The 27,895-nt window shown below is 40.4% G+C and overlaps 1 protein-coding gene across 5 annotated transcripts in view; it reads left to right on the top strand.

The window, feature by feature from the left end:
• dnajc6 (DnaJ (Hsp40) homolog, subfamily C, member 6) overlaps positions 1-27,895 on the top strand; it is a 72,284-nt gene that overhangs the window by 35,480 nt on the left and 8,909 nt on the right. For 3 of the 5 annotated variants that reach the window (XM_065009210.1, XM_065009207.1, XM_065009206.1), the window contains 10 exons: positions 321-469; positions 6,546-6,668; positions 15,888-16,021; positions 16,775-16,969; positions 22,330-22,447; positions 24,119-24,198; positions 24,389-24,582; positions 24,966-24,992; positions 25,268-25,669; positions 25,900-25,971. In XM_065009210.1, coding sequence (XP_064865282.1) covers positions 321-469; positions 6,546-6,668; positions 15,888-16,021; positions 16,775-16,969; positions 22,330-22,447; positions 24,119-24,198; positions 24,389-24,582; positions 24,966-24,992; positions 25,268-25,669; positions 25,900-25,971 — 1,494 coding nt within the window. The remainder of the gene's footprint in view (positions 1-320; positions 470-6,545; positions 6,669-15,887; positions 16,022-16,774; positions 16,970-22,329; positions 22,448-24,118; positions 24,199-24,388; positions 24,583-24,965; positions 24,993-25,267; positions 25,670-25,899; positions 25,972-27,895) is intronic. The other 2 variants (XM_065009209.1, XM_065009208.1) reach the window with 1 other exon arrangement.

The raw sequence follows: 27,895 nt of genomic DNA, 5'->3' as shown, positions 1-27,895 counted from the left end.
TGGCCCTCATCATCCCCAGTTTCCAATTGGCTCATTCATCCCTCCTCTCCCCTGTGACTATTCGCTAGGTCATTGCTGTAAATGAGAATGTGTTCTCAGTCAACTTACCTGGTAAAATTGGAGTTAATAGTATGGATCAAATCAAACACTGTCATGGAATGTCATGACAGTGTTTAATAATAGCATAGTACTGTATATCCTGGCATGCCTCATCATCACCTCTATGGTGACTGGGATAGCCCATATGTCTCCCTCTCAATCTTTTTCCAATGTCTCCATCTCTGTCCCCTGCCAATGTCTCCCTCTCTGTCCCCTGCTAGTGATGTCATATCCTGCAGAGGCATTGCAGATCGGCAACCAGAACCATGTGGAGGATATGCGCTCCTTTCTGGACTCACGGCACGCTGACCACTACACTGTCTTCAACCTGTCACAGCGCAACTACCGAGGCGCAAAGTTCTCCAACCGGGTGAGACAGAGAGCACGAGATGGAGGTCTACCAAGGCCTACCAAGATCAACACACAGAGATACTATACTTAGCCTCAGTTCAGTCACTCTCTGTTATACGGTAATGCTAAAACACACTATGCCAACATGTATGCAATGATTTATAATACATTACAACACATTACCCATAGCCCAGGTGTCAGACTCATTCCATGGAGGGCCGAGAGTCTGCAGGTTTGTGGTTTTTACTTTCAATTAACTAGACAACCAGGTGAAGGGAGTTCCTTACTAATTACTGACCTTAATCCATAAATCAAGTACAAGGGTGGAGCGAAAACCCGCAGACTCTAGGCCCTCCTTGGAATGAGTTTGACACGTGCCATTGGCACCAGGTATTGTGTTTCATGGCAAACATAGCATACCCACTGAACACTGTGAAAGTGCATTGTCCTATGCATAGACCTAAATCCGAATCAAAGACTGAACTTGGAGGGTAAAGACATGGCTCAGTTTCTCTCACTGTGAGACTCCAGTCACTACTATGTCAGCTTCCCACTTCAACTGATTTACTGTTCAATGACTAGATGTTATCCTTGGAATTAATCTGGTTAAATCGCTCCATTCAGTTTATGGGTCACCAAGACACCAGCAGTTACATTTTACATTGACATGTTAGTCATTTAGCAAACACTCTTATCCAGATAAGTTAGATACAGTTAGTGCATTCATCTTAATATAGCTAGTTGAGACCACCACATAACACAGTCGTAGTGAGTACATTCTTCCTCAATAAAGAAGTTATCAGCAAAGTCAGTGCTAGTTGGAAAAGATGTGCACTTTGTTATTGTTGGGGGGAAATTAGAAGACTGGTAATTCTTCATTAAATTAATTAAAATGCCTTTATTTGTATGGCATGTTCAATAGAAACAAAGTTTTAAAAATCTGACACGTAAAACTTTGTTTCTATTGAACATCCATACATACAGTGCCTTGGTCCTCCTTTCTTTTTGATGACCAATTTACCCCTTTTACCAAAGAGTACCTTCTATCTACCTAAATGTACTATTGTGTACCTTAGTAGTGCTTCCCTTCCTCCTCTTTCTACTAGTTACATTTATATTTTTTAACCTTTATTAAACTAGGCAAGTCAGTTAAGAACAAATTCTTATTTACAGTGACGGCCTACCCCAGGCAAACCTTGACGACGCTGGGCTAATTGTGCATCGCCCTATGGAACACCCAATCACGGCCAGATGTGATACAGCCTGGATTCAAACCAGGGACTGTAGTGACGCCTCTTGCGCAGAGATACAATGCCTTAGACCGCTGCGCCACTCAGGAGTTGCAGTAGTCCCGACGGGATATGACTAGTGTCTGGATTAGGACCTGCGCCGCTTCCTGTGTGAAGAAAGGTTGTACAGATGTTGTGGAGCATGAACCTGCAGGAGCGAGTCACTGCTTTGATGTTCGCAGAGAATGACAGGGTGTTGTCCAGGTTCAAGCTTTGGTTCTTTACACTCTTGGAGGGGGACACCATGGAGTTGTCAACCGTGATGGAGAGGTTTTGGAGAGGCCTTTCCCGGGAGGAAGAGTAGCTCCGTCTTGTCGAGGTTGAGCTTGAGATGGTGGGCCGACATCCAAGCTGAGGTATCTGCCAGGCACGCAGAGATGTATGTTGCCACGTGGGTGTCAGAAGGGGGGAATGAGAAGTAGTTGAGTGTCATCTACCTAGCAATTATAGGAGAGACCATGAGAGGATATGATGGAGTTGAGAAAAGAGTTGTAAAGAATAAAGAGGAGAGGGCCTAGAACCGAGCCCTAGGGAACACCAGTAGTGAGAGCACGTGGTGCAGACACAGATCCTCTCCACGTAACCTGGTAGGAGCGACCAGGTAGGATGACATCCAGGAGTGTGCAGAGCCTGAGCCACCCAGCCCTGAGAGGGTGGAAAGGAGGATCAGATGGTTCACCGTGTGGAAGGCAGCAGATTGATCTAGGAAGATGAGAGCAGAGGAGAGAGAGTCAGCTTTAGCAGAGCAGAGAGCCTCCGTGACTGTCACGATCGTTATAATGAATGTCGGACCAAGGCGCAGCGTACGTAGAGTTCCACAAGTTTATTAAATGAAACTCACAAAACAATAAACAAAAAAACGAAACGTGCAGTAAATGCAGTGCTCCCAGGCAACAACACAAAAACAAGTTCCCACAAAACACAGTGGGGGAAATGGCTGCCTAAATATGATCCACAATCAGAGACAACAATAAACAGCTGTCTCTGATTGGGAACCATATCAGGCCAAAATAGACATACAATAACCAAGATAACCCACCCTAGTTACACCCCGACCTAACCACCATACAGAATAAAAGGCTCTCTATGGTCAGGGCGTGACAGTGACAGAGAAGAGCAGTCTCAGTTGAGTGACCCTTCTTGAAGCCTGACTGGTTAGGGTGAAGAAGATCATTCTGAGAGAGTTGGTCAGAGACAGCACGCTCAAGTGTTTTGGAAAGGAAAGAAAGGATACTGGTCTGTAGTTTTTTACATCAGAGGTTTTTTTTACAACAGAGGGGTCGAGTGTTGGTTTCCTGAGGGGTCTACCATTATCACCCCTTTTTCATTACACACACGCACCAGGGGAGAACCCCTCGCATTTAGGAGTTCAAGTGGATGGCCGACCATGGTACCGTTTCCAGAAAACAGGATCCACATTATAGTTTATTAAAAAAAAAATGATTTCACCTTTACTTAACCAGGTAAGCTAGTTGAAAACAAGTTCTTATTTACAACTGCAACCTGGCCAAGATAAAGAAAAGCAGTGCGACACAAATAACAACACAGAGTTACACATGGAATTAACAAGTGTACAGTCAATAACAAAATAGAAAAAAAGTCTATATACAGTGTGTGCAAATGGCGTGAGGAGGTAGGCAATAAATTGACCATAGTAGCGAAATAATTACAATTTAGCAGATTAACACTGGAGTGATAAATGAGCAGATGATGATGTGCAAGTAGAGATACTGGTGTGCAAAAGAGCAGAAAAGTAAATAAAAACAATATGGGGATGGGATTGGGTGGGCTATTTACTGATGGACTATGTACAGCTGCAGCGATCGGTTAGCTGCTCAGATAGTTGATGTTTAAAGTTAGTGAGGGAAATAAAAGTCTCCAGCTTCAGCGATTTTTGCAAATCGTTCCAGTCATTGGCAGCAGAGAACTGGAAGGAAAGGCGGCCAAAGAGGTGTTGACTTTGGGGATGATCATTAAGGTATACCTGCTGGAACGTGTGCTACGGGTGGGTATTGTTATCGTGACCAGTGAACTGAGATAAGGCAGAGGTTTACCTAGCATAGACTTATAGATGACCTGGAGCCAGTGGGTCTGGCGATGAGTATGTAGCGAGGGCCAGCCGACTAGAGCATACAGGTCGCAGTGGTGGGTGGTATAAGGTGATTTGGTAACAAAACGGATGGCACTGTGATAGACTTCATCCAGTTTGCTGAGTAGAGTGTTTGAAGCTATTTTGTAGATGACATCGCCAAAGTCGAGAATCGGTAGTATAGTCAGTTTTACCAGGTTAAGTTTGGCGGCATGAGTGAAAGAGGCTTTGTTGCGAAATAGAAATCCGATTCTAGATTTGATTTTGGATTGAAGATGGCGGCAGGGTAGCCTAAAAAATATGAGTATGGAAGGAGAGTTTACAGTCTAGCCAGACACCTAGGTATTTATAGCATGGCCAGCCATAGAGAAATGCTTATTGAAATTTTAGATTATCATGGATTTATTGGTGGTGACCGTGTTACCAAGCCTCAGAGCAGTGGGCAGCTGGGAGAAGGTGCTCTTGTTCTCCATGGACTTTACAGTGTCCCAAAACTTTTTGGAGTTAGAGCTTCAGGATGCAAATTTCTGTTTGAAAACACTAGCCTTTGCTTTCCCGACTGACTGTGTATATTGGTTCCTGACTTCCCTGAAAGAGTTGCATATCACAGGGACTGTTTGATGCTATTGCAGTCTGCCACAGGATGTTTTTGTGCTGGTCAAGGGCAGTCAGGTCTGGAGTGACCCATCTGTTCTTAGTTCTACATTTTACAGGCTATTTAAGATGGTGAGAAAATGACTTTTAAAGAACGACCAGGCATCCTCTACTGACGGGATGAGGTCAATATCCTTCCAGGATACCCGGGCCAGGTCAATTAGAAAGGCCTGCTCGCAGAAGTGTTTTAGGGAGCATTTGACAGTGATGAAGGGTGGTCGTTTGACCGTGGACCCATAGTGGATGCAGGCAATGAGGCAGTGATCGCTGAGATCCTGATTGAAAACAGCAGAGATGTATTTGGAGGGCAAGTTGGTCAGGATAATATCTATGAGAGTGCCCATGTTTACGGATTTAGGGTTGTACCTGGTGGGTTCCTTGATAATTTGTGTGAGATTGAGGGCATCTATTTTACCTTGTAGGACTGCCGGGGTGTTAAGCATATCCCAGTTTAGGTCACCTAACAGAACGAACTCTGAAGATAGATTAGGGGCAATCAATTCACATATGGTGTCCAGGGCACAGCTGGGAGCTGAGGGGGGTCTATAACAGGCGGCAACGGTGAGAGACTTATTTCTGGAGAGATTAATTTTCTAAATTAGATGCTCGAACTGTTTGGGCATAGACCTGGAAAGTATGACAGAACTTTGCAAGCTATCTCTGCAGTGTATTGCAACTCCTCGCCCTTTGGCAGTTCTATCTTGATGGAAAATGTTGTAGTTGGGTATGGAAATCTTTTTGAATTTTTGGTGACCTTCCTAAGCCAGGATTTAGACATGGCAAGGACATCAGGGTTGGCGGAGTGTGCTAAAGCAGTGAGTAAAACAAACTTAGGGAGGAGGCTTCTGATGTTAACATGCATGAAACTAAGGCTTTTTCTATTACAGTCAACAAATGAGAGTGCCTGGGGACACGCAGTGCCTGGGTTAAACTCCACATCACCCGAGGAACAGAGGAGGAGTAGGATGAGGGTACGGCTAAAGGCTTTCAAAACTGGTCGTTTAGTGCGTTGGGGACAGAGAGTAGCAGATTTCTAGCCGTGGTAGAATAGATTCAGGACATAATATGCAGACAGGGGTAGTGAATGGGGAAATGGCGCTCTTTGTGGTCAATATTCGGATATATGGATATAAAAAGAAAATTAGAACACAATCATGTAACAAATCATTTGTTGTATTTCACCAGATGTATGTCTTTGAACCGATTACTTTGAAATCCCACACAGACGAAGTTATAAGGATAATTTAGTTGTTAATGGCAGCCTGCAGTACCCTGGTTGGCCTACAACTTGAGATATTCCATGAGAGGTGGCAGTACTGAGCTAGCCTGCAACCTCACTTCCTAAAGTTGTACAAACTGCGCATGCAATGTTTCCAAAAACTCCTCCATGTAGAAAGATGGCGACACACTGAAATGACACTTCCTGATCATCAAATGCGCCACTGAGCATTCTCATAGGAAACAATGGGGGGGTGTCATCGATGGATTCATCCATATTTTTTTGTCTGTTAAAGTCATTATAATTACATGACTCATCATGGTAACTTGTGATTTGTGCACCTGTTGCTTTCACTGCAAGGACGTTACTTATAATCGTTCTCCTGTCTGTCTGTCTGTCTGTCTGTCTGTCTGTCTGTCTGTCTGTCTGTCTGTCTGTCTGTCTGTCTGTCTGTCTGTCTGTCTGTCTGTCTGTCTGTCTGTCTCTGTCTCTCTCTCTCTCTCTCTCTCTCTCTCTCTCTCTCTCTCCTCCCCTCTTCTCCCACCACCCTCTTACTCCCACCACTCTCTTACTCCCCCACTCTCTTACTCCCCCTCTCTCTTTCCCACTCCCTCATCCCCCTCCCTCCCTCTCTCTCTCCCCCTCTCTCTCTCTCTCTCTCTCTCTCTCCTCCCCTCTTCTCCCACCACCCTCTTACTCCCACCACTCTCTTACTCCCCCTCTCTCTTTCCCACTCCCTCATCCCCTCCCTCCCTCTCTCTCTCCCCCCTCTCTCTCTCTCTCTCTTCACCCCTCTTCTCTCTCCCCTCCGCATCTCTCTTACCCCCTCCCCTCCCATTTCCAGGTCTCAGAGTGTAACTGGCCATCCCGCCAGGCTCCCAGCCTGCACAACCTGTTTGCAGTGTGTAAGAACATGCACAACTGGCTCAAACAGAACCCCAAGAATGTGTGTGTCATCACCTGCTCGGTAAGATGAGACCCACAGGAGTGTTCATTCACATTCTTCACTCTGTCCTTTTTCCTCTGTTCCTCGTCTCTTGTTTACACACCATTCCTTTCTCTTCTCCTTTCTCCCTCCATCTCCTACCTCTTCTTTCCCCCCTCTTATTGTTGCCTCGGTCCTGAGAACCATCATTCACACTCATCCTCACTTCTTTCTTGTTTACACAACATTCCTCTCACTCCATTCTCCTTCCATCTCCTCCTCCTCCTCCCCCTCTCGTTGTTGCCTCTCTACCATCCTGGGTTGTCCTGGGTTTATTCTGGGTTTGTGGGACTGCCTGGGGTCCAAGTGAAACACAGCTTGGAATACTGCTCCAATTGTTTCTGTTTCAGCTTTAGTTTCCACTGAGCTCTTTCACTGGCATTGCAGACCTTAAGCAAAGACAGATGTTCTCTGTATTCAAGAGGGAAGTATAGACTACAGTAGAATAGTATATAATAAAAGTCCTGGTCCTGTCCATTTGCTGTAGCAAAATAATTAGGGAAAAGTATACTGTACATATTTCAAAGTATACTGTACATGTTTCAAAGTATACTGTACACGCTTTAAAGTATACTGTACATGTTTTTAGTTATGTACTACAGTACACTATGACTGGAATGTAATGCTTTCCATCTTTTTGTATGTGATTTCATTGTGGTTGGCAAGTTCATCTGTGTTGAGCAATTACTTTTAGTTTATATGAGAGTTCCTCAAATGTCTTCCTCAACGTTTTGTGCTGAAGGAAGAATGTTGCTTTCTTAGAAATACTTGGCCCAGTTTTATGATCTTAACTTTACCTCAACCAGATGTATTTATAACTGTATAACTTTCTTAAGCAAAAGAGACACAAGTTATATTTAGATACTGTGGCAGCAGTTAGTGACAGACAAACTCTGTGTGAAGAGTCCCTGTTTAGTGATATTGGAGCGACGTGGGATTGAAACCAAAAATATTGGCCATGCACAGAGAACATGGAAGGGCCCTAGCTTCTAAGAATCATAAAGACTATCCTAGCTTCTAAGAATCATAAAGACTATCCTCGCTTATAGGAATCATAAAGACTACCCTAGCTTATAGGAATCATAAAGACTATCCTAGCTTATAGGAATCATAAAGAATCATAAAGAAATCTAAAGGCTATCTATATTAGCTTATAGGAATCATAAAGACTATCTTAGCTTATAGGAATCTAGGAATCATAAAGCTTAAAGACTATCCTAGGATCATAAAGAATCATAAAGACTATCCTAGCTTATAGGAATCATAAAGACTACCCTGAATCATAAAGACTATCACAACATAGGCTTATCCTAGCTTCTAGGAATCATAAAGACTATCCTAGCCTAGAATCATAAAGACTCCCATAAAGACTATCTAGCTTATAGCTAAATAGGAATCATAAAGACTATCCTAGCTTATAGGAATCATAAACACTACCTAGCTCCTAGCTTCTAAGAATCATAAAGACTATCCTAGCTTATAGAATCATAAAGACTATCCTAGCTTATAGGAATATAAAGAATCACAAAGAATCTATCCTAGAATCATAAAGATAGGAATCATAAAGACTATAGCTAGCTTATAGGAATCATAAATCTATCCTAGCTTCTAAGAATCATAAAGACCTAGCTTCTAAGAATCATGAAGACTATCATAGCTTATAGGAATCATAAAGAAAGACTTATAGGAATCACAAAGACTATCCTAGCTGATAGGAATCATAAAGACTATCCTAGCTCATAGGAATCATAAAGACTATCCTAGCTTCTAAGAATCATAAAGACTATCCTAGCTTATAGGAATCATAAAGACTATCCTAGCTCATAGGAATCATAAAACTATCCTATAGGAATCATAAAGACTATCCTAGTGTATAGGAATCATAAAGAGTATCCTAGTTTATAGGAATCATAAAGACTATCCTAGCTCATAGGAATCATAAAGACTATCCTAGCTTCTGAGGATCATAAAGACTATCCTAGCTTATAGGAATCATAAAGACTAACCTAGTTTATATAAATCATAAAGACTATCCTAGCTTCTAAGAATCATAAAGACTATCCTAGCTTAAAGAAATCTTAAAGGCTATCTATATTAGCGTATAGGAATCATAAAGACTATCTTAGCTTATAGGAATCATAAAGACCTTCCTAGTTTATAGGAATCATAAAGACTATCCTAGCTCATAGGAATCATAAAGACTATCCTAGCTTCTGAGGATCATAAAGACTACCCTAGCTTCTAAGAATCATAAAGACTATCCTAGCTTATAGGAATCATAAAGACTATCCTAGCTTATAGGAATCATAAAGACTATCCTAGCTTACAGGAATCATAAACACTATCCTAGCTTATAGGAATCATAAAGACTATCCTAGCTTATAGGAATCATAAACACTATCCTAGCTTCTAAGAATCATAAATACTATCCTAGTTTATAGGAATCATAAACACTATCCTAGCTTCTAAGAATCATAAAGACTATCCTAGCTTATAGGAATCATAAAGACTATCCTAGCTTATAGGAATCATAAACACTATCCTAGCTTCTAAGAATCATAAAGACTATCCTAGCTTATAGGAATCATAAAGACTACCCTAGCTTATAGAAATCATAAAGACTATCCTAGCTTATAGGAATCATAAAGACTATCCTCGCTTATAGGAATCATAAAGACCGTCCTAGCTTCTAAGAATCATGAAGACTATCATAGCTTATAGGAATCATAAAGACCATCCTAGCTTATAGGAATCACAAAGACTATCCTAGCTGATAGGAATCATAAAGACTATGCTAGCTTATAGGAATCATATCATATCCTAGCTTCTAAGAATCATAAAGACTATCCTAGCTTCTAAGAATCATAAAGACTATCCTAGCTTATAGGAATCATAAAGACTATCCTAGCTCATAGGAATCATAAAACTATCCTAGCTTATAGGAATCATAAAGACTATCCTCGCTTATAGGAATCATAAAGACTATCCTAGTGTATAGGAATCATAAAGAGTATCCTAGTTTATAGGAATCATAAAGACTATCCTAGCTCATAGGAATCATAAAGACTATCCTAGCTTCTGAGGATCATAAAGACTATCCTAGCTTATAGGAATCATAAAGACTAACCTAGTTTATATAAATCATAAAGACTATCCTAGCTTCTAAGAATCATAAAGACTATCCTAGCTTAAAGAAATCTTAAAGGCTATCTATATTAGCGTATAGGAATCATAAAGACTATCTTAGCTTATAGGAATCATAAAGACCTTCCTAGTTTATAGGAATCATAAAGACTATCCTAGCTCATAGGAATCATAAAGACTATCCTAGCTTCTGAGGATCATAAAGACTTTCCTAGCTTCGAAGAATCATAAAGACTATCCTAGCTTATAGGAATCATAAAGACTATCCTAGCTTCTAAGAATCATAAAGACTACCCTAGCTTCTAAGAATCATAAAGACTATCCTAGCTTATAGGAATCATAAAGACTATCCTAGCTTATAGGAATCATAAAGACTATCCTAGCTTACAGGAATCATAAACACTATCCTAGCTTATAGGAATCATAAAGACTATCCTAGCTTATAGGAATCATAAAGACTATCCTAGCTTACAGGAATCATAAACACTATCCTAGCTTATAGGAATCATAAAGACTATCCTAGCTTATAGGAATCATAAACACTATCCTAGCTTCTAAGAATCATAAAGACTATCCTAGCTTATAGGAATCATAAATACTATCCTAGCTTATAGGAATCATAAAGACTATCCTAGCTCATAGGAATCATAAAGACTATCCTAGCTTATAGGAATCATAAAGACTATCCTAGCTTCTGAGGATCATAAAGACTATCCTAGCTTATAAGAATCATAAAGACTATCCTAGCTCATAGGAATCATAAACACTATCCTAGCTTATAGGAATCATAAAGACTATCCTCGCTTATAGGAATCATAAAGACTATCCTAGCTCATAGGAATCATAAAGACTATCCTAGCTTCTGAGGATCATAAAGACTATCCTAGCTTATAGGAATCATAAAGACTAACCTAGTTTATATAAATCATAAAGACTATCCTAGCTTCTAAGAATCATAAAGACTATCCTAGCTTAAAGAAATCTTAAAGGCTATCTATATTAGCGTATAGGAATCATAAAGACTATCTTAGCTTATAGGAATCATAAAGACCTTCCTAGTTTATAGGAATCATAAAGACTATCCTAGCTCATAGGAATCATAAAGACTATCCTAGCTTCTGAGGATCATAAAGACTTTCCTAGCTTCGAAGAATCATAAAGACTATCATAGCTTCTAAGAATCATAAAGACTATCCTAGCTTATAGGAATCATAAAGACTATCCTAGCTTCTAAGAATCATAAAGACTACCCTAGCTTCTAAGAATCATAAAGACTATCCTAGCTTATAGGAATCATAAACACTATCCTAGCTTATAGGAATCATAAAGACTATCCTAGCTTATAGGAATCATAAACACTATCCTAGCTTCTAAGAATCATAAAGACTATCCTAGCTTATAGGAATCATAAACACTATCCTAGCTTCTAAGAATCATAAAGACTATCCTAGCTTACAGGAATCATAAACACTATCCTAGCTTATAGGAATCATAAAGACTATCCTAGCTTATAGGAATCATAAACACTATCCTAGCTTCTAAGAATCATAAAGACTATCCTAGCTTATAGGAATCATAAACACTATCCTAGCTTATAGGAATCATAAAGACTATCCTAGCTCATAGGAATCATAAAGACTATCCTAGCTTATAGGAATCATAAAGACTATCCTAGCTTCTGAGGATCATAAAGACTATCCTAGCTTATAAGAATCATAAAGACTATCCTAGCTCATAGGAATCATAAACACTATCCTAGCTTATAGGAATCATAAAGACTATCCTAGCTTATAGGAATCATAAAGACTATCCTAGCTCATAGGAATCATAAAGACTATCCTAGCTTCTGAGGATCATAAAGACTATCCTAGCTTATAGGAATCATAAAGACTAACCTAGTTTATATAAATCATAAAGACTATCCTAGCTTCTAAGAATCATAAAGACTATCCTAGCTTAAAGAAATCTTAAAGGCTATCTATATTAGCGTATAGGAATCATAAAGACTATCTTAGCTTATAGGAATCATAAAGACCTTCCTAGTTTATAGGAATCATAAAGACTATCCTAGCTCATAGGAATCATAAAGACTATCCTAGCTTCTGAGGATCATAAAGACTTTCCTAGCTTCGAAGAATCATAAAGACTATCATAGCTTCTAAGAATCATAAAGACTATCCTAGCTTATAGGAATCATAAAGACTATAAGAATCATAAAGACTACCCTAGCTTCTAAGAATCATAAAGACTATCCTAAGCTTATAGGAATCATAAAGACTATCCTAGCTTATAGGAATCATAAAGACTATCCTAGCTTATAGAATCTAAACACTATAGCTTCTAAGAATCATAAAGACTATCCTAGCTTATAGGAATCATAAACACTATCCTAGCTTCATAAGAATCATAAAGACTATCCTAGCTTATAGGAATCATAAAGACTATCCTAGCTTACAGGAATCATAAACACTATCCTAGCTTAGGAATCATAAAGACTATCCTAGCTTATAGGAATCATAAACACTATCCTAGCTTCTAAGAATCATAAAGACTATCCTAGCTTATAGGAATCATAAAGACTATCCTAGCTTATAGAAATCATAAAGACTATCCTAGCTTATAGCTTCCGAGCTAAAAAGGAATCATAAAGACTATCCTCGCTATAGGAATCATAAAGAGCTTAAGAATAGGAATCATAAACAAAGACTATCCTAGCTGATAGGAATCATAAAGACCATGCTAGCTTATAGGAATCATATCATATCCTAGCTTCTAAGAATCATAAAGACTATCCTAGCTTCTAAGAATCATAAAGACTATCCTAGCTTCTAAGAATCATAAAGACTATCCTAGCTTATAGGAATCATAAAGACTATCCTAGCTCATAGGAATCATAAAACTATCCTAGCTTATAGGAATCATAAAGACTATAGCTTATAGGAATCATAAAGACTAGTGTATAGGAATCATAAAGAGTATCCTAGTTTATAGGAATCATAAAGACTATCCTAGCTCATAGGAATCATAAAGACTATCCTAGCTTCTGAGGATCATAAAGACTATCCTAGCTTATAGGAATCATAAAGACTAACCTAGTTTATATAAATCATAAAGACTATCCTAGCTTCTAAGAATCATAAAGACTATCCTAGCTTAAAGAAATCTTAAAGGCTATCTATATTAGCGTATAGGAATCATAAAGACTATCTTAGCTTATAGGAATCATAAAGACCTTCCTAGTTTATAGGAATCATAAAGACTATCCTAGCTCATAGGAATCATAAAGACTATCCTAGCTTCTGAGGATCATAAAGACTTTCCTAGCTTCGAAGAATCATAAAGACTATCCTAGCTTATAGGAATCATAAAGACTATCCTAGCTTCTAAGAATCATAAAGACTACCCTAGCTTCTAAGAATCATAAAGACTATCCTAGTTTATAGGAATCATAAAGACTATCCTAGCTTATAGGAATCATAAAGACTATCCTAGCTTATAGGAATCATAAACACTATCCTAGCTTATAGGAATCATAAAGACTATCCTAGCTTATAGGAATCATAAACACTATCCTAGCTTCTAAGAATCATAAAGACTATCCTAGCTTATAGGAATCATAAACACTATCCTAGCTTCTAAGAATCATAAAGACTATCCTAGCTTATAGGAATCATAAAGACTATCCTAGCTTATAGGAATCATAAACACTATCCTAGCTTCTAAGAATCATAAAGACTATCCTAGCTTCTAAGAATCATAAAGACTATCTAGCCATAAAGAGCTTATCTAAGAAATCATAAAGACTATCCTAGCTTATAGGAATCATAAAGACTATCCTAGCTCATAGAATCATAAACACTATCCTAGCTTAAGGAATCATAAAGACTATCCTAGCTTATAGGAATCATAAAGACTATCCTAGCTTATAAGAATCATAAAGACTATCCTAGCTTATAGGAATCATAAAGACTATCCTAGCTGATAAGAATCATAAAGACTATCCTAGCTTATAGGAATCATAAACACTATCTAGCTTATAGGAATCATAAAGACTATCCTAGCTAAGAATCATAAAGACTATCCTAGCTTATAAGAATCATAAAGACTATCCTAGCTTATAGGAATCATAAAGACTATCCTAGCTTATAAGAATCATAAAGACTATCCTAGCTTATAGGAATCATAAAGACTATCCTAGCTTATAGGAATCATAAAGACTATCCTAGCTTATAAGAATCATAAAGACTATCCTAGTTTATAGGAATCATAAAGACTATCCTAGCTCTATAGGAATCATAAAGACTATCCTAGCTTCTGAGGAATCATAAAGACTATCCTAGCTTATAGGAATCATAAAGACTATCCTAGCTTATAGGAATCATAAACACTATCCTAGCTTCTAAGAATCATAAAGACTATCCTAGCTTATAGGAATCATAAACACTATCCTAGCTTCTAAGAATCATAAAGACTATCCTAGCTTATAGGAATCATAAACACTATCCTAGCTTATAGGAATCATAAAGACTATCCTAGCTTATAGGAATCATAAAGACTATCCTAGCTTATAGGAATCATAAACACTATCCTAGCTTATAGGAATCATAAACACTATCCTAGCTTCTAAGAATCATAAAGACTATCCTAGCTTCTAAGAATCATAAAGACTATCCTAGCTTATAGGAATCATAAAGACTAACCTAGCATCTAAGAATCATAAAGACTATCCTTGCTTATAAGAATCATAAAGACTATCCTAGCTCATAGGAATCATAAACACTATCCTAGCTTATAGGAATCATAAAGACTATCCTAGCTTATAGGAATCATAAAAACACTATCCTAGCTATCCTATAGGAATCATAAAGACTATCCTAGCTTATAGGAATCATAAACACTATCCTAGCTTATAGGAATCATAAAGACTATTCTATAGGAATCATAAAGACTATCCTAGCTTATAGGAATCATAAAGACTATCCTAGCTTCTAAGAATCATAAAGACTATCCTAGCTTATAAGAATCATAAAGACTATCCTAGCTTATAGGAATCATAAACACTATCCTAGCTTATAGGAATCATAAAGACTATCCTAGCTTATAGGAATCCTAAAGCTTCTAAGAATCATAAACACTATCCTAGCTTCTAAGAATCATAAAGACTATCCTAGCTTCTAAGAATCATAAAGACTATCCTAGCTTATAGGAATCATAAAGACTATCCTAGCTTCTGAGAATCATAAAGACTATCCTAGCTTATAAGAATCATAAAGACTATCCTAGCTCATAGGAATCATAAACACTATCCTAGCTTATAGGAATCATAAAGACTATCCTAGCTCATAGGAATCATAAAGACTATCCTAGCTTATAGGAATCATAAAGACTATCATAGGAATCATAAAGACTTCCTAGCTCATAGGAATCATAAAGACTATCCTAGCTTATAAGAATCATAAAGACTATCCTAGCTCATAGGAATCATAAACACTATCCTAGCTTATAGGAATCATAAAGACTATCCTAGCTTCTGAGGATCATAAAGACTATCCTAGCTTATAAGAATCATAAAGACTATCCTAGCTCATAGGAATCATAAACACTATCATAGCTTATAGGAATCATAAAGACTATCCTAGCTCATAGGAATCATAAACACTATCCTAGCTTATAGGAATCATAAAGACTATCCCTGAGGATCATAAAGACTATCCTAGCTTATAAGAATCATAAAGACTATCCTAGCTCATAGGAATCATAAACACTATCATAGCTTATAGGAATCATAAAGACTATCCTAGCTCATAGGAATCATAAACACTATCCTAGCTTATAGGAATCATAAAGACTATCATAGCTTATAGGAATCATAAAGACTATACTGCCTTTTTTTGCAATGCATTGAGTTGTGTAAATTGAAGTACTGTAAGCTTGCTGCAGCTTCCTTCTCTTCTGTTAGTTATCCCACATAACGGTTTATGTTGGCATGTTGCTGTTCGCTTGCTAGTTTTGTCTATGTGTATCTACTATCTACTGACTGTCTGTGCCCTCCTTAAGGACGGCCGTGCTCCGTCGGGTGTGCTGGTCTGTGCCATGTTCTGCTTCTGCCACCTCTTCTCCAACCCAGTGCCCGCCATGCAGCTGCTCAGCGCCAAGAGACCCGGCTCTGGCCTCTGGCCCTCGCACCGGAGGTAGGACAACACAGGGGGCGTGTTTGTGGGGTCTGTGTGTGTGTGTGTTTATATTGATTGCTGTTCATTGCAGTGGAAAACAGGAGAAAAAGATTAAACACATAAACAGTCTTCACCTCCATGACTTTGACTTTGTTATTTTTAGATGATGGATGAACTTAAAAACCTAGCTCCCTCCTCCTTCCTTCTCCCCCTGCATTACTCTCCTAAATCCTTTATCAACCTATTTATTTTCCGATGGCTGAGTTGTGGTACATGGCGCATTAGCCACGATGCTAACGAGGTGCTAGAAATATACAGCAGCCAATTAATCAACATGCAAGCACGAACACGCACACACACACACACACACACACACACACACACACACACACACACGCTAACACAGCCAGCCGCTTGGCCACACAGCTGCTTCTCATAATAACAAAGACTGCTTCATCCTTCAGCCCAGACAGAGAGGCTGATGGATGAAGACAGTGGCAATCAAACCTCATCTTGGTTTTTGTTCTGTTGTGTTTCCCTAAACTGAAAAAGTAAACGATTTTCTGCAAGAATCTGTAGACATAGAAAATATGATTTCAAGTATATACTGTAACTTTGAGATGGATAGTTTTGTGATATTTTCTAGCACAAAAAACATCCCCTCCTCTGTATTCATGTACAAAGACAATGTATGTTTATTTTTTAGATAGTACTCAGTGCTTATGGTAGTTTAGTGTCTGTAACCTTACATTCTCTGCCTCTCTTCTCCAGGTACATAGGCTATGTGTGCAGTATGGTATCAGAGAAGCCCTCCCTGCCACACTCCAAGCCCCTGGTGGTCAAGGCAGTCACCATGAGTCCAGTACCTTGCTTCAACAAACAACGCATCGGCTGCAGACCCTTCTCTGAGATCCTCATAGGGGAGACCAAGATCTTCTCTACTGCACAGGACTATGAGAGGATGAGGTACAGTAGGTGCAGACACACACAGACACACACACACACACACACACACACACACTAGCAGCTGTTTGTTCACACGCATACACCCGCAGTTGCTATATGTGATAAAGTGAACATCTGAGGCCCGCAACCGACCCTAACCTTCTATTATAGAAAATGCGCTGTAGGCTACAGTTAGACAACAGATTATTTTTGACAGGCCGTGCAGAATTTATTTAGCCTTATTTAGATATGTTTCTGTTTATAATTTCCAGCATTTTGGTCGACTATTTGCTAGTCAACTGGTCTATAATTAGATACATGCAGCTTCTCTCCTGTCATTATATGTTGCCCTAGAAGACTAAATAAACCCCCGCTCACCAGAATGTCATAAATCGACTGAATGAATGCTTCAAATTGACATTGGTAAAGATTTCTCTGTCATCTCTGCTTCTTTCATGGAGCAAGGACGTTTAGGGACCAGGGAGAAAATGCTCCAGTTGGACCAGTTGTAAGGAAATAGAAAGCTGTGAAAACAACCCATCATGTTTCTGATAAGATGTCAGTTCGGCTTGGATGCATATTTTATGTGTTTGAAATTCTATCAACTTTTATGATACTGATAAAGATAGCACCTCTACAGACTGCACACTCACATTCTCTCAAGATGTTAAAAGAAAGAAATCATCAGAGCCTATTTCTCCACTCCTGTTCCTGTGAAGACGTAATAGTGAAGACATCAAAACTGTGAAATAACACATATGTAATCATGTAGTAACCAAAAAAGTGTTAAACAAATCAAAATATATTTTATATTTGAGATTCTTCAAAGTAGCCACTCTTTGCTTTGATGACAAATTTGCATACTTGGCATTCTCTCAACCAGCTTCATGAGGTAGTCACCTGGAATGCATTTCAATTAACAGGTGTGCCTTGTTAAAAGTTCATTTGTGGAATTTCTTTCCTTCTTAATGCGTTTGAGTCAATCAGTTGTGTTGTGACAAGGTAGGGGTGGTATACAGAAGATATACAGCCCTATTTGGTAAAAGACCAAAGTCCATATTATGGAAAGAACAGCTAAAATAAGCAAAGAGAAATGACAGTGCATTATTACTTTAAGACATGAAAGTCAGTAAATCCGGGAAAATGTAAAGAACTTTGAAGGTTTCTTCAAGTGCAGTCGCAAAAACCATCAAGCGTTATGATGAAACTGGCACTCATGAGGACCGCCACACGAAAGGAAGATCCAGAGTTACCTCTGCTGCATTAGAGTTACCAGCCTCAGAAATTGCAGCCCAAATAAATGCTTCACAGAGTTATACTTCGGGAAGTATTCAGACCCCTTGAGTTTTTTCCACATTTTGTTACGTTACAGCCTTATTGGACATGATTTGTAGGCCACTGAATATCTCATACAATGCTGTGTACTACTCCCTTCATAGAACAGCACAGACTGGCTCTAACCAAAGTAGAAAGAGGAGTGGGAGGCCCCGGTGCACAACTGAGAAACAGAAGCCTCACAAGTCCTCAACAGGCAGCTTCATTAAATAGTACCCGCAAAACACCAGTCTCAACGTCAACAGTGAAGAGGCGACTCCAGGATGCTGGCCTTCTATTAACTATTTAATGAAGCTGCCAGTTGAGGACTTGTGAGGTGTCTGTTTCTCAAGCTAGATACTCTAATGGTATTGTCCTCTTGCTTAGTTGTGCACCGGGGCCTCCCACTCCTCTTTATATTTTGGTTACGGCCAGTTTGTGCTGTTCTGTCAAGGGAGTAGTACACAGCGTTGTACGAGATCTTCAGTTTCTTGGCAATTTCTCGCATGGAATAGCCTTCATTTCTCAGAACAAGAATAGACTGACGAGGTTCAGAAGAAAGGTCTTTGTTTCTGGCCATTTTGAGCCTGCAATCAAACCCACAAATGCTGATGCTCCAGATACTCAACTAGTCTAAAGAATGCCAGTTGTATTGCTTCTTTAATCAGAACAAAAGTTTTCAGCTGTGCTAACATAATTTCAAAATGATTTTCTAATGATCAATTAGCCTTTTAAAATAATAAACTTGGATTAGCTAACACAAAGTGCCATTGGAACACAGGAGTGATGGTTGCTAATAATGGACCTCTGTGCGCCTATGTAGATATTCCATAAAAATTCTGCCATTTCCAGCTACAATAGCAATTTACAACATTAACAATGTCTGCACTGTATTTCTGATCAATTTGATGTTATTTTCATGGATAAAAAATGTGCAAACTTTTGAACAGTAGTGTATATACAGTTGAAGTGAGAAGTTTACATACACTTAGGTTGGAGTCATTAAAACTTGTTTTTCAACCACTCCACAAATTTCTTGTTAACAAACTATAGTTTTGGCAAGTCGGTTAGGACATCTACTTTGTGCATGACACAAGTCATTTTTCCAACAATTGTTTACAGACAGATTATTTCACTCATAATTCACTGTATCACAATTTCAGCGGGTCAGAAGTTTACATACACTAAGTTAACTGTGCCTTTAAACAGCTTGGAAAATTCCAGAAAATGATGTCATGACTTTAGATGCTTCTGATAGGCTAATTAACATCATTTGAATCAATTGGAGGTGTACCTGTGTATGTGTTTTAAGGCCTACCTTCAAACTCAGTGCCTCTTTGCTTGACATCATGGGAAAATCAAAAGAAATCTGCCAAGATCTCAGAAAAAAAATGTCGACCTCCACAAGTTTGGTTCATCCTTGGGAGCAATTTCCAAACACCTGAAGGTACCACGTTCATCTTTACAAACAGTAGTACGCAAGTATAAACACCATGGTTGTCATACCGCTCAGGAAGGAGACGAGTTCTGTCTCCTAGAGATTAACGTACTTTGATGCGAAAAGTGCAAATCAATTCCAGAACAACAGCAAAGGACCTTGTGAAGATGCTGGAGGAAACAGGTACAAAAGTAACCTGAAAGGCCGCTCTTCAGGGAAGAAGCCACTACTCCAATACTGCCATAAAAAAGCCAGACTACGGTTTGCAACTGCACATGGGGACAAAGATTGTACTTTTGAAGAAATGTCATCTGGTCGGATGAAACAAAAATAGAATTGTTTGGCCATAATTACTATCGTTATGTTTGGAGGAAAAAGGGGGAGGCTTGCAAGCCAAAGAACACCATCCCAACCGTGAAGCACAGGGGTGGCAGCATCATGTCATGGGGGTGCTTTGCTGTAGGAGGGACTGGTGCACTTCACAAAATAGATGGCATCATGAGAAAGTAAAATTATGTGGATATATTGAAGCAACATCTCAAGACATCAGTCAGGAAGTTAAAACTTGGTCGCAAATGGGTCCTCCAAATGGACAATGACCCCAAGCATATTTCCAAAGTTGTGGTAAAATGGCTTAAGGACAACAAAGTCAAGGTATTGGAGTGGCCATCACAAAGCACTGACCTCTATCCCATTGAAAATGTGTGGGCAGAACTGAAAAGGCGTGTGCAAGCAAGGAGGCCTACAAACCTGACTCAGTTACACCAGCTCTGTCAACGAGGAATGGACCAAATTCACCCAACTTATTGTGGGAAGCTTGTGGAAGGCTACCCGAAACGTTTGACCCAAGTTAAACAATTTAAAGGCAATGCTACCAAATACTAATTGAGTGTATGTCAACTTCTGACCCACTGGGAATGTGATGAAAGAATAAAAGCTGAAATAAATAATTCTCTCTACTATTATTCTGACATTTCACATTCTTAAAATAAAGTGATGACCCTAACTGACCTAAAACAGGGAATTTGTACTGGGATTAAATGTCAGGAATTGTGAAAAACTGAGTTTAAATGTATTTACATAAGGTGTATGTAAACTCCCGACTTCAACTGTATACAGTGGGGAGAACAAGTATTTGATTCACTGCTGATTTTGCAGGTTTTCCTACTTACAAAGCATGTAGAGGTCTGACATTTTTATCATAGGTACACTTCAACTGTGAGATGGAATCTAAAACAAAAATCCAGAAAATCACATTGTATGATTTTTAAGTAATTCATTTGCATTTTATTACATGACATAAGTATTTGATCACCTACCAACCAGAAAGAATTCCGTCTCTCACAGACCTGTTAGTTCAAGATGACGGTCAATCACCCTCGGTCTGGGGCTCCATGCAAGATCTCACCTTGTGGGGCATCAATGATCATGAGGAAGGTGAGGGATCAGCCCAGAACTACACGGCAGGACCTGGTCAATGACCTGAAGAGAGCTGGGACCACAGTCTCAAAGAAAACCATTAGTAACACACTTCGCCGTCATGGATTAAAATCCTGCAGCGCACGCAACGTCCCCCTGCTCAAGCCAGCGCATGTCCAGGCCCATCTGAAGTTTGCCAATGACCATCTGGATGATCCAGAGGAGGAATGGGAGAAGGTCATGTGGCCTGGTCTAAGCTTTTTGGTCTAAACTCCACTCGCCGTGTTTGGAGGAAGAAGAAGGATGAGTACAACCCCAAGAACAACCGTGAAGCATGAAGGGGGAAACATCATTCTTTGGGGATGCTTTTCTGCAAAGGGGACAGGACGACTGCCACGTATTGAGGGGAGGATGGATGGGGCCATATATCACGGGATCTTGGCCAACAATCTCCTTCCCTCAGTAAGAGCATTGAAGATGGGTCGTGGCTGGGTCTTCCAGCATGACAACGACCCGAAACACACAGCCAGGGCAACTAAGGAGTGGCTCCGTAAGAAGCATCTCAAGGTCCTGGAGTGGCCTAGCCAGTCTCCAGACCTGAACCCAATAGAACATCTTTGGAGGGAGCTGAAAGTCCGTATTGCCCAGCGACAGCCCCGAAACCTGAAGGATCTGGAGAAGGTCTGTATGGAAGAGTGGGCCAAAATCCCTGCTGCAGTGTGTACAAACCTGGTCAAGAACTACAGGAAACGTATGATCTCTATAATTGCAAACAAAGGTTTCTGTACCAAATGTTAAGTTCTGCTTTCCTGATGTATCAAATACTTATGTCATGCAATAAAATGCAAATTAATTACTTAAAAATCATACAATGTGTTTTTCTGGATTTTTTTTTTAGATTCCGTCTCTCACAGTTGAAGTGTACCTATGATATAAAGTACAGCCCTCTACATGCTTTGTAAGTAGGAGAACCTGCAAAATCGGCAGTGTATCAAATACTTGTTCTCCCCACTGTACACATACTTTATATTTTTTCCTTTCTTATTTACCACTAACCCTACCACCCCTCCACTAATTGGAGTAAACTAATGAACAACAAAAGGGGTCTGAATACTTTCCGAGTGCACTGTATGACACCATCTCTGAATACCTTTCTCTTTTTCTCCTTCTCCTTTCTGCTTGTCTGTCTCTCTCACCCTCCCCCTCTCAGAGAGCACAGGGTCCAGGAGGGGAAGGTTGTCTTCCCTCTAGGTGTGAATGTCCAGGGTGATGTGGTCATTTCTGTCTATCATATGAGGAACACCATCGGAGGACGACTGCAGGCCAAGGTACAGCATGGGGCTAGCCTAACATGCTAAGACAACACTGACACAAGCAGGCCAAGGTACAGCATGGGGCTAGCCTAACATGCTAAGACAACACTGACACAAGCAGGCCAAGGTACAGCATGGGGCTAGCCTAACATGCTAAGACAACACTGACACAAGCAGGCCAAGGTACAGCATGGGGCTAGCCTAACATGCTAAGACAACACTGACACAAGCAGGCCAAAGTATAGCATATGGCTAGTCTAGCATGCTAACATAACACTGACGCACACACAGATTATGATATGTTATGCTATGAGAGATTCTGTTAGCTCTGATTGTATGGGACCATGTCCTGATACCTCGTTATTTACAGTCAGAGATCGCTCTCTGGGAGATACTGTCACACTAACACATTGATGTACATTGTGTGCCCTGAATGAACATAAACACAGCACAGACTAAATTAAAATCTAGATGGAATCTCCTTCCCTTACGATCATAAATTTCCACAGTGTAATTGTTTGAATCTATCTATGTGCTTCCTGAATCTATGTGCTTCCTGAATCTATGTGCTTCCTGAATCTATGTGCTTCCTGAATCTATGTGCTTCCTGAATCTATGTGCTTCCTGAATCTATATGCTTCCTGAATCTATGTGCTTCCTGAATCTATATGCTTCCTGAATATATATGCTTCCTGAATCTATGTGCTTCCTGAATCTATGTGCTTCCTGAATCTATGTGCTTCCTGAATCTATGTGATTCCTGAATCTATGTGATTCCTGAATCTATCTATGTGCTTCCTGAATCTATGTGCTTCCTGAATCTATGTGCTTCCTGAATCTATGTGCTTCCTGAATCTATGTGCTTCCTGAATCTATCTATGTGCTTCCTGAATCTATGTGCTTCCTGAATCTATGTGCTTCCTGAATCTATGTGCTTCCTGAATCTATCTATGTGCTTCCTGAATCTATGTGCTTCCTGAATCTATGTGCTTCCTGAATCTATTTGATTCCTGAATCTATCTATGTGCTTCCTGAATCTATGTGATTCCTGAATCTATCTATGTGCTTCCTGAATCTATGTGCTTCCTGAATCTATGTGCTTCCTGAATCTATGTGCTTCCTGAATCTATGTGAAATCTATGTGCTTCCTGAATCTATGTGCTTCCTGAATCTATGTGCTTCCTGAATCTATCTATGTGCTTCCTGAATCTATGTGCTTCCTGAATCTATGTGCTTCCTGAATCTATGTGCTTCCTGAATCTATCTATGTGCTTCCTGAATCTATGTGCTTCCTGAATCTATGTGCTTCCTGAATCTATGTGCTTCCTGAATCTATGTGCTTCCTGAATCTATCTATGTGCTTCCTGAATCTATGTGCTTCCTGAATCTATGTGCTTCCTGAATCTATGTGATTCCTGAATCTATCTATGTGCTTCCTGAATCTATGTGATTCCTGAATCTATCTATGTGCTTCCTGAATCTATGTGCTTCCTGAATCTATGTGCTTCCTGAATATATCTGCTTCCTGAATCTATGTGATTCCTGAATCTATGTGATTCCTGAATCTATCTATGTGCTTCCTGAATCTATGTGCTTCCTGAATCTATGTACTTCCTGAATCTATGTGATTCCTGAATCTATGTGATTCCTGAATCTATCTATGTGATTGCTTGTTGGTGTTTGCAGGTGTCCAACACCCAGATATTCCAGATCCAGTTCCACACAGGCTTCATTGCTCCAGGGACCACTGTGTTAAAGTTTACGAAGTGAGTCCCTCTCTCATATAATATCTGTACAGTACATATGTGAAGTATTACCACGTGAATGTGAAATACTATATCATGTTTACATGTTGGTGTACGTCATGATATGGAACATGGCTCTTTTTTGAAATAGTGATTGGAGAACCAACTAACTATTTGTCTGACACACACACACACACTCACACCTGTCTAGGCCGGAGCTGGATGCGTGTGACTCTCCAGAGAAGTACCCTCAGTTGTTCCATGTGTTGGTGGACATCGAGGTGGAGAGCACTGACAAGCAGAAGGACCTGACCCCTCCCTGGGAACAGTTCCCTAATAAAGACCTGATCCCCAACGTACTGTTCTCCTGTCACCAGGAACACCAGGACGCACTGGCCATAGCAGGTAGGGCAGAGGGGAGGTCAACATACAAGCACACATGCAGAGGCATACAGGACAGATGGACACACACACAAACACACACAGACACACACAGGCAAATATGTACACACAGATGCACACACTCATACACACATGCACGCATACGCATACAAACGGACACAGATGGGCACGTACATGTTGGTACACAGGCACAGATACATGCACTGACACAGAGGTCCACACAGAGGTCCACACACTCCAATGCCCAGATGGACCAAGGCACACACATAGAAACTATGCACACAGACAGCTAAACACACACAGATACTGATATGGTCACCACTAATGAGAGCTGCTGTTGAACAGTCTTTTTTACTCTAACGTTGGTCTCATTCTCTCCTCCCAAGATGAGATGGAGGGACTGGACTTGGAGGGTAGGTCTAGACTAGAGGAGACCACAGACCAGTAAAGATACTAGCTGCTGTAGTTAGAGGAAGTCAGCACATTGTTCGAGGCAGTTTCCCCTGGGTGATGTACAGCACGTATGTGTTAGTTTAGCTTTGTCACGCTGCTGTGGTGGCTAGCAATACTGATACCTATAACTTAGCAAAATATCTCCTGTTCTCCTGTCAAATATTTTGTGGGAAGCAAACCTATTTACTAAATCAAGACCAAGTTTTCCTTATGTTACCTACCCCCTCCCATGTAGAGCCAAGCCGGTCCCAAGGTGGTCTGGACAGTCGTACTCACGGGGAGGACAGCGAGCCGTCTGATGACGAGATGCTGTCCCTTTCCAGCCAGCAAAGCCACGCTAGCGGAGAGAGACCTGGAGGGGCTCAGACTGGTACCAGGGGCCCCAAGAGACCCGAGCAGCCCCACGCCCCCCCCGCTGCTCCTCCTCCTCCCCCAGAAGAGGTGGACCTCCTGGGCCTGGATGGGGTGGCAGTGAACACCCCATGCCCCTTGCCCCAGCCCCCGACCACCAACACCACCACGGACCTCCTGGGGGACCTGTTTGGGGCCTCCCCCCAGACAGGGAGTGGGCCCACTTCGGCCCAGTCCACCCCACAGAAAATAGCCCCTCCATCCACCCTCCCCTGCCCCTATCCAGGTATGTAGTCAATTATTACTATAACACCATATAGCCATAGTTACTGATCAACTCAATTCAGGTTCATTTGTCTGTTTTTTTACAAAGTCATTTTAACACAGATGTGTACATAGTATGTTAATCTATGCGTATCCTATGACTGCCAGAATTAATTGCCTGTCGGAGATTAATAAAATGTATTGAATTGAATAGTAAAGTAATGGTTTATGCTTTTCTCTCTGTCCACCCAGCGTTGGATCCGTTTGGGGCGGGTCCGATGCCCAAGCCCCAGGAACTGATGGGGTCCTTCCTGGGTCCAGCAGGTAATCTTGGTAACCTGGGGCAGCCTGGCCCCCTCCTGCATGCAGCTCACTCTCTATCCCCCACCATGCAGAACACTGGCATGTGTAATGCATGACCAGACTGCATCTGTCTACCAATTAACGTTTCACTCTTTCCACTATCCACTATGTGACTGCTGTCTTTACGCTGATATCTTTCCACTAACGTTTTACTGTATCCACTATCCACAATACAACTGCTGTCTTTACACTGATACAGTTGAAGTCGGAAGTTTACATACACCTTAGCCAAATACATTTAAACTCAGTTTCTCAATTCCTGACATTTAATCCTTGTAAAAATTCGCTGGTTTATGTCAGCTAGTATTGTCAATTTATTTTAAGAATGTGAAATGTCAGAATAATAGTAGAGAGAATGATTTATTTCAGCTTTTATTCTTTCATCACATTCCCAGTGGGTTAGAAGTTTACATACACTCAATTAGTATTTGGTAGCATTGCCTTTAAATTGTTTGACTTGGGTCAAATGTTTTGGGTAGCCTTCCACAAGCTTCCCACTATAGGTTGGGGGAATTTTGGCCCATTCCTCCTGATAGAGCTGGTGTATCTGAGTCAGGTTTGTAGGCCTCCTTGCTCGCACACGCATTTTCAGTTATGTCCACACATTTTCTATAGGATTGAGGTCAGGGCTTTGTGATGGCCACTCCAATGCCTTGACTTTGTTGTCCTTAAGCCATTTTACCACAACTTTGGAAGTATGCTTGGGGTCATTGTCCATTTGAAAGACCCATTTGACTGATGTCTTGAGATCTTGTTTCAATATATCCACATAATTTTACTTTCTCATGATGCCATCTATTTTGTGAAGTGCACCAGTCCCTCCTGCAGCAAAGCACATCCACAACATGATGCTGCCACCCCTGTGCTTCACAGTTCGGATGGTGTTCTTTTGCTTGCAAGCCTCCCCCTTTTTCCTCCAAACATAACGATGGTCATTATGGCCAAACAGTTCTATTTTTGTTTTATCAGACCAGAGGACATTTCTCAAAAAAGTACGATCTTTGTCCCCATGTGCAGTTGCAAACCTTAATCTGGCTTTTTTTATGGCAGTTTTGGAGCAGTGGCTTCTTCCCTGCTGAGTTGATATAGGACTTGTTTTACTGTGGATATAGATACATTTGTACCTGTTTCCTCCAGCATCTTCACAAGGTTCTTTGCTTTTGGTCTGGGATTGATTTGCACTTTTCGCACCAATGTACGTTCATCTCTAGGAGACAGAACGCATCTATCTTCTTCCTGAGCGGTATGACGGCTGCGTGGTCCCATGGTGTTTATACTTGCGTACTATTGTTTGTACAGATGAACGTGGTACCTTCAGGCATTTGGAAATTGCTCCCAAGGATGTGGGGGTCTACAATTTCTTTTCTGAGGTCATGACTGATTTATTTTGATTTTCCCATGATGTCAATCAAAGAGGCACTGAGTTTGAAGGTAGGCCTTGAAATAATTCCACAGGTACACATCCAATTGACTCAAATGAGGTGTTATAGTGGCCCAGCCTGAGTCTGGAACCTTCGTGCTCCTCCGTTCCTTTCACAGGACTTCTTATCAGTCAGGTGTTATAGTGGCCCAGCCTGAGTCTGGAACCTTCGTGCTCCTCCGTTCCTTTCACAGGACTTCTTATCAGTCAGGTGTTATAGTGGCCCAGCCTGAGTCTGGAACCTTCGTGCTCCTCCGTTCCTTTCACAGGACTTCTTATCAGTCAGGAGAGGCCTTGAGTTCTTGGGAGTACACATTCCTACAGTCCATTGCAGTCCACTAAATACTGTAATTACACTTCTCATACACAAAGAGCTTAAACCTAACATTACTTTCAATCTCTAAGAATACATCAAAACTGTATATAAGAGTATATAACTATATAAAACAGTAAATATATTAGACA

Source organism: Oncorhynchus nerka, linkage group LG24 (assembly GCF_034236695.1).
Source record: "Oncorhynchus nerka isolate Pitt River linkage group LG24, Oner_Uvic_2.0, whole genome shotgun sequence".
Lineage (NCBI taxonomy): Eukaryota > Metazoa > Chordata > Actinopteri > Salmoniformes > Salmonidae > Oncorhynchus > Oncorhynchus nerka.
Note: the sequence above shows the minus strand (reverse complement) of the source record. Positions and strands in the feature narration are given on the sequence as shown.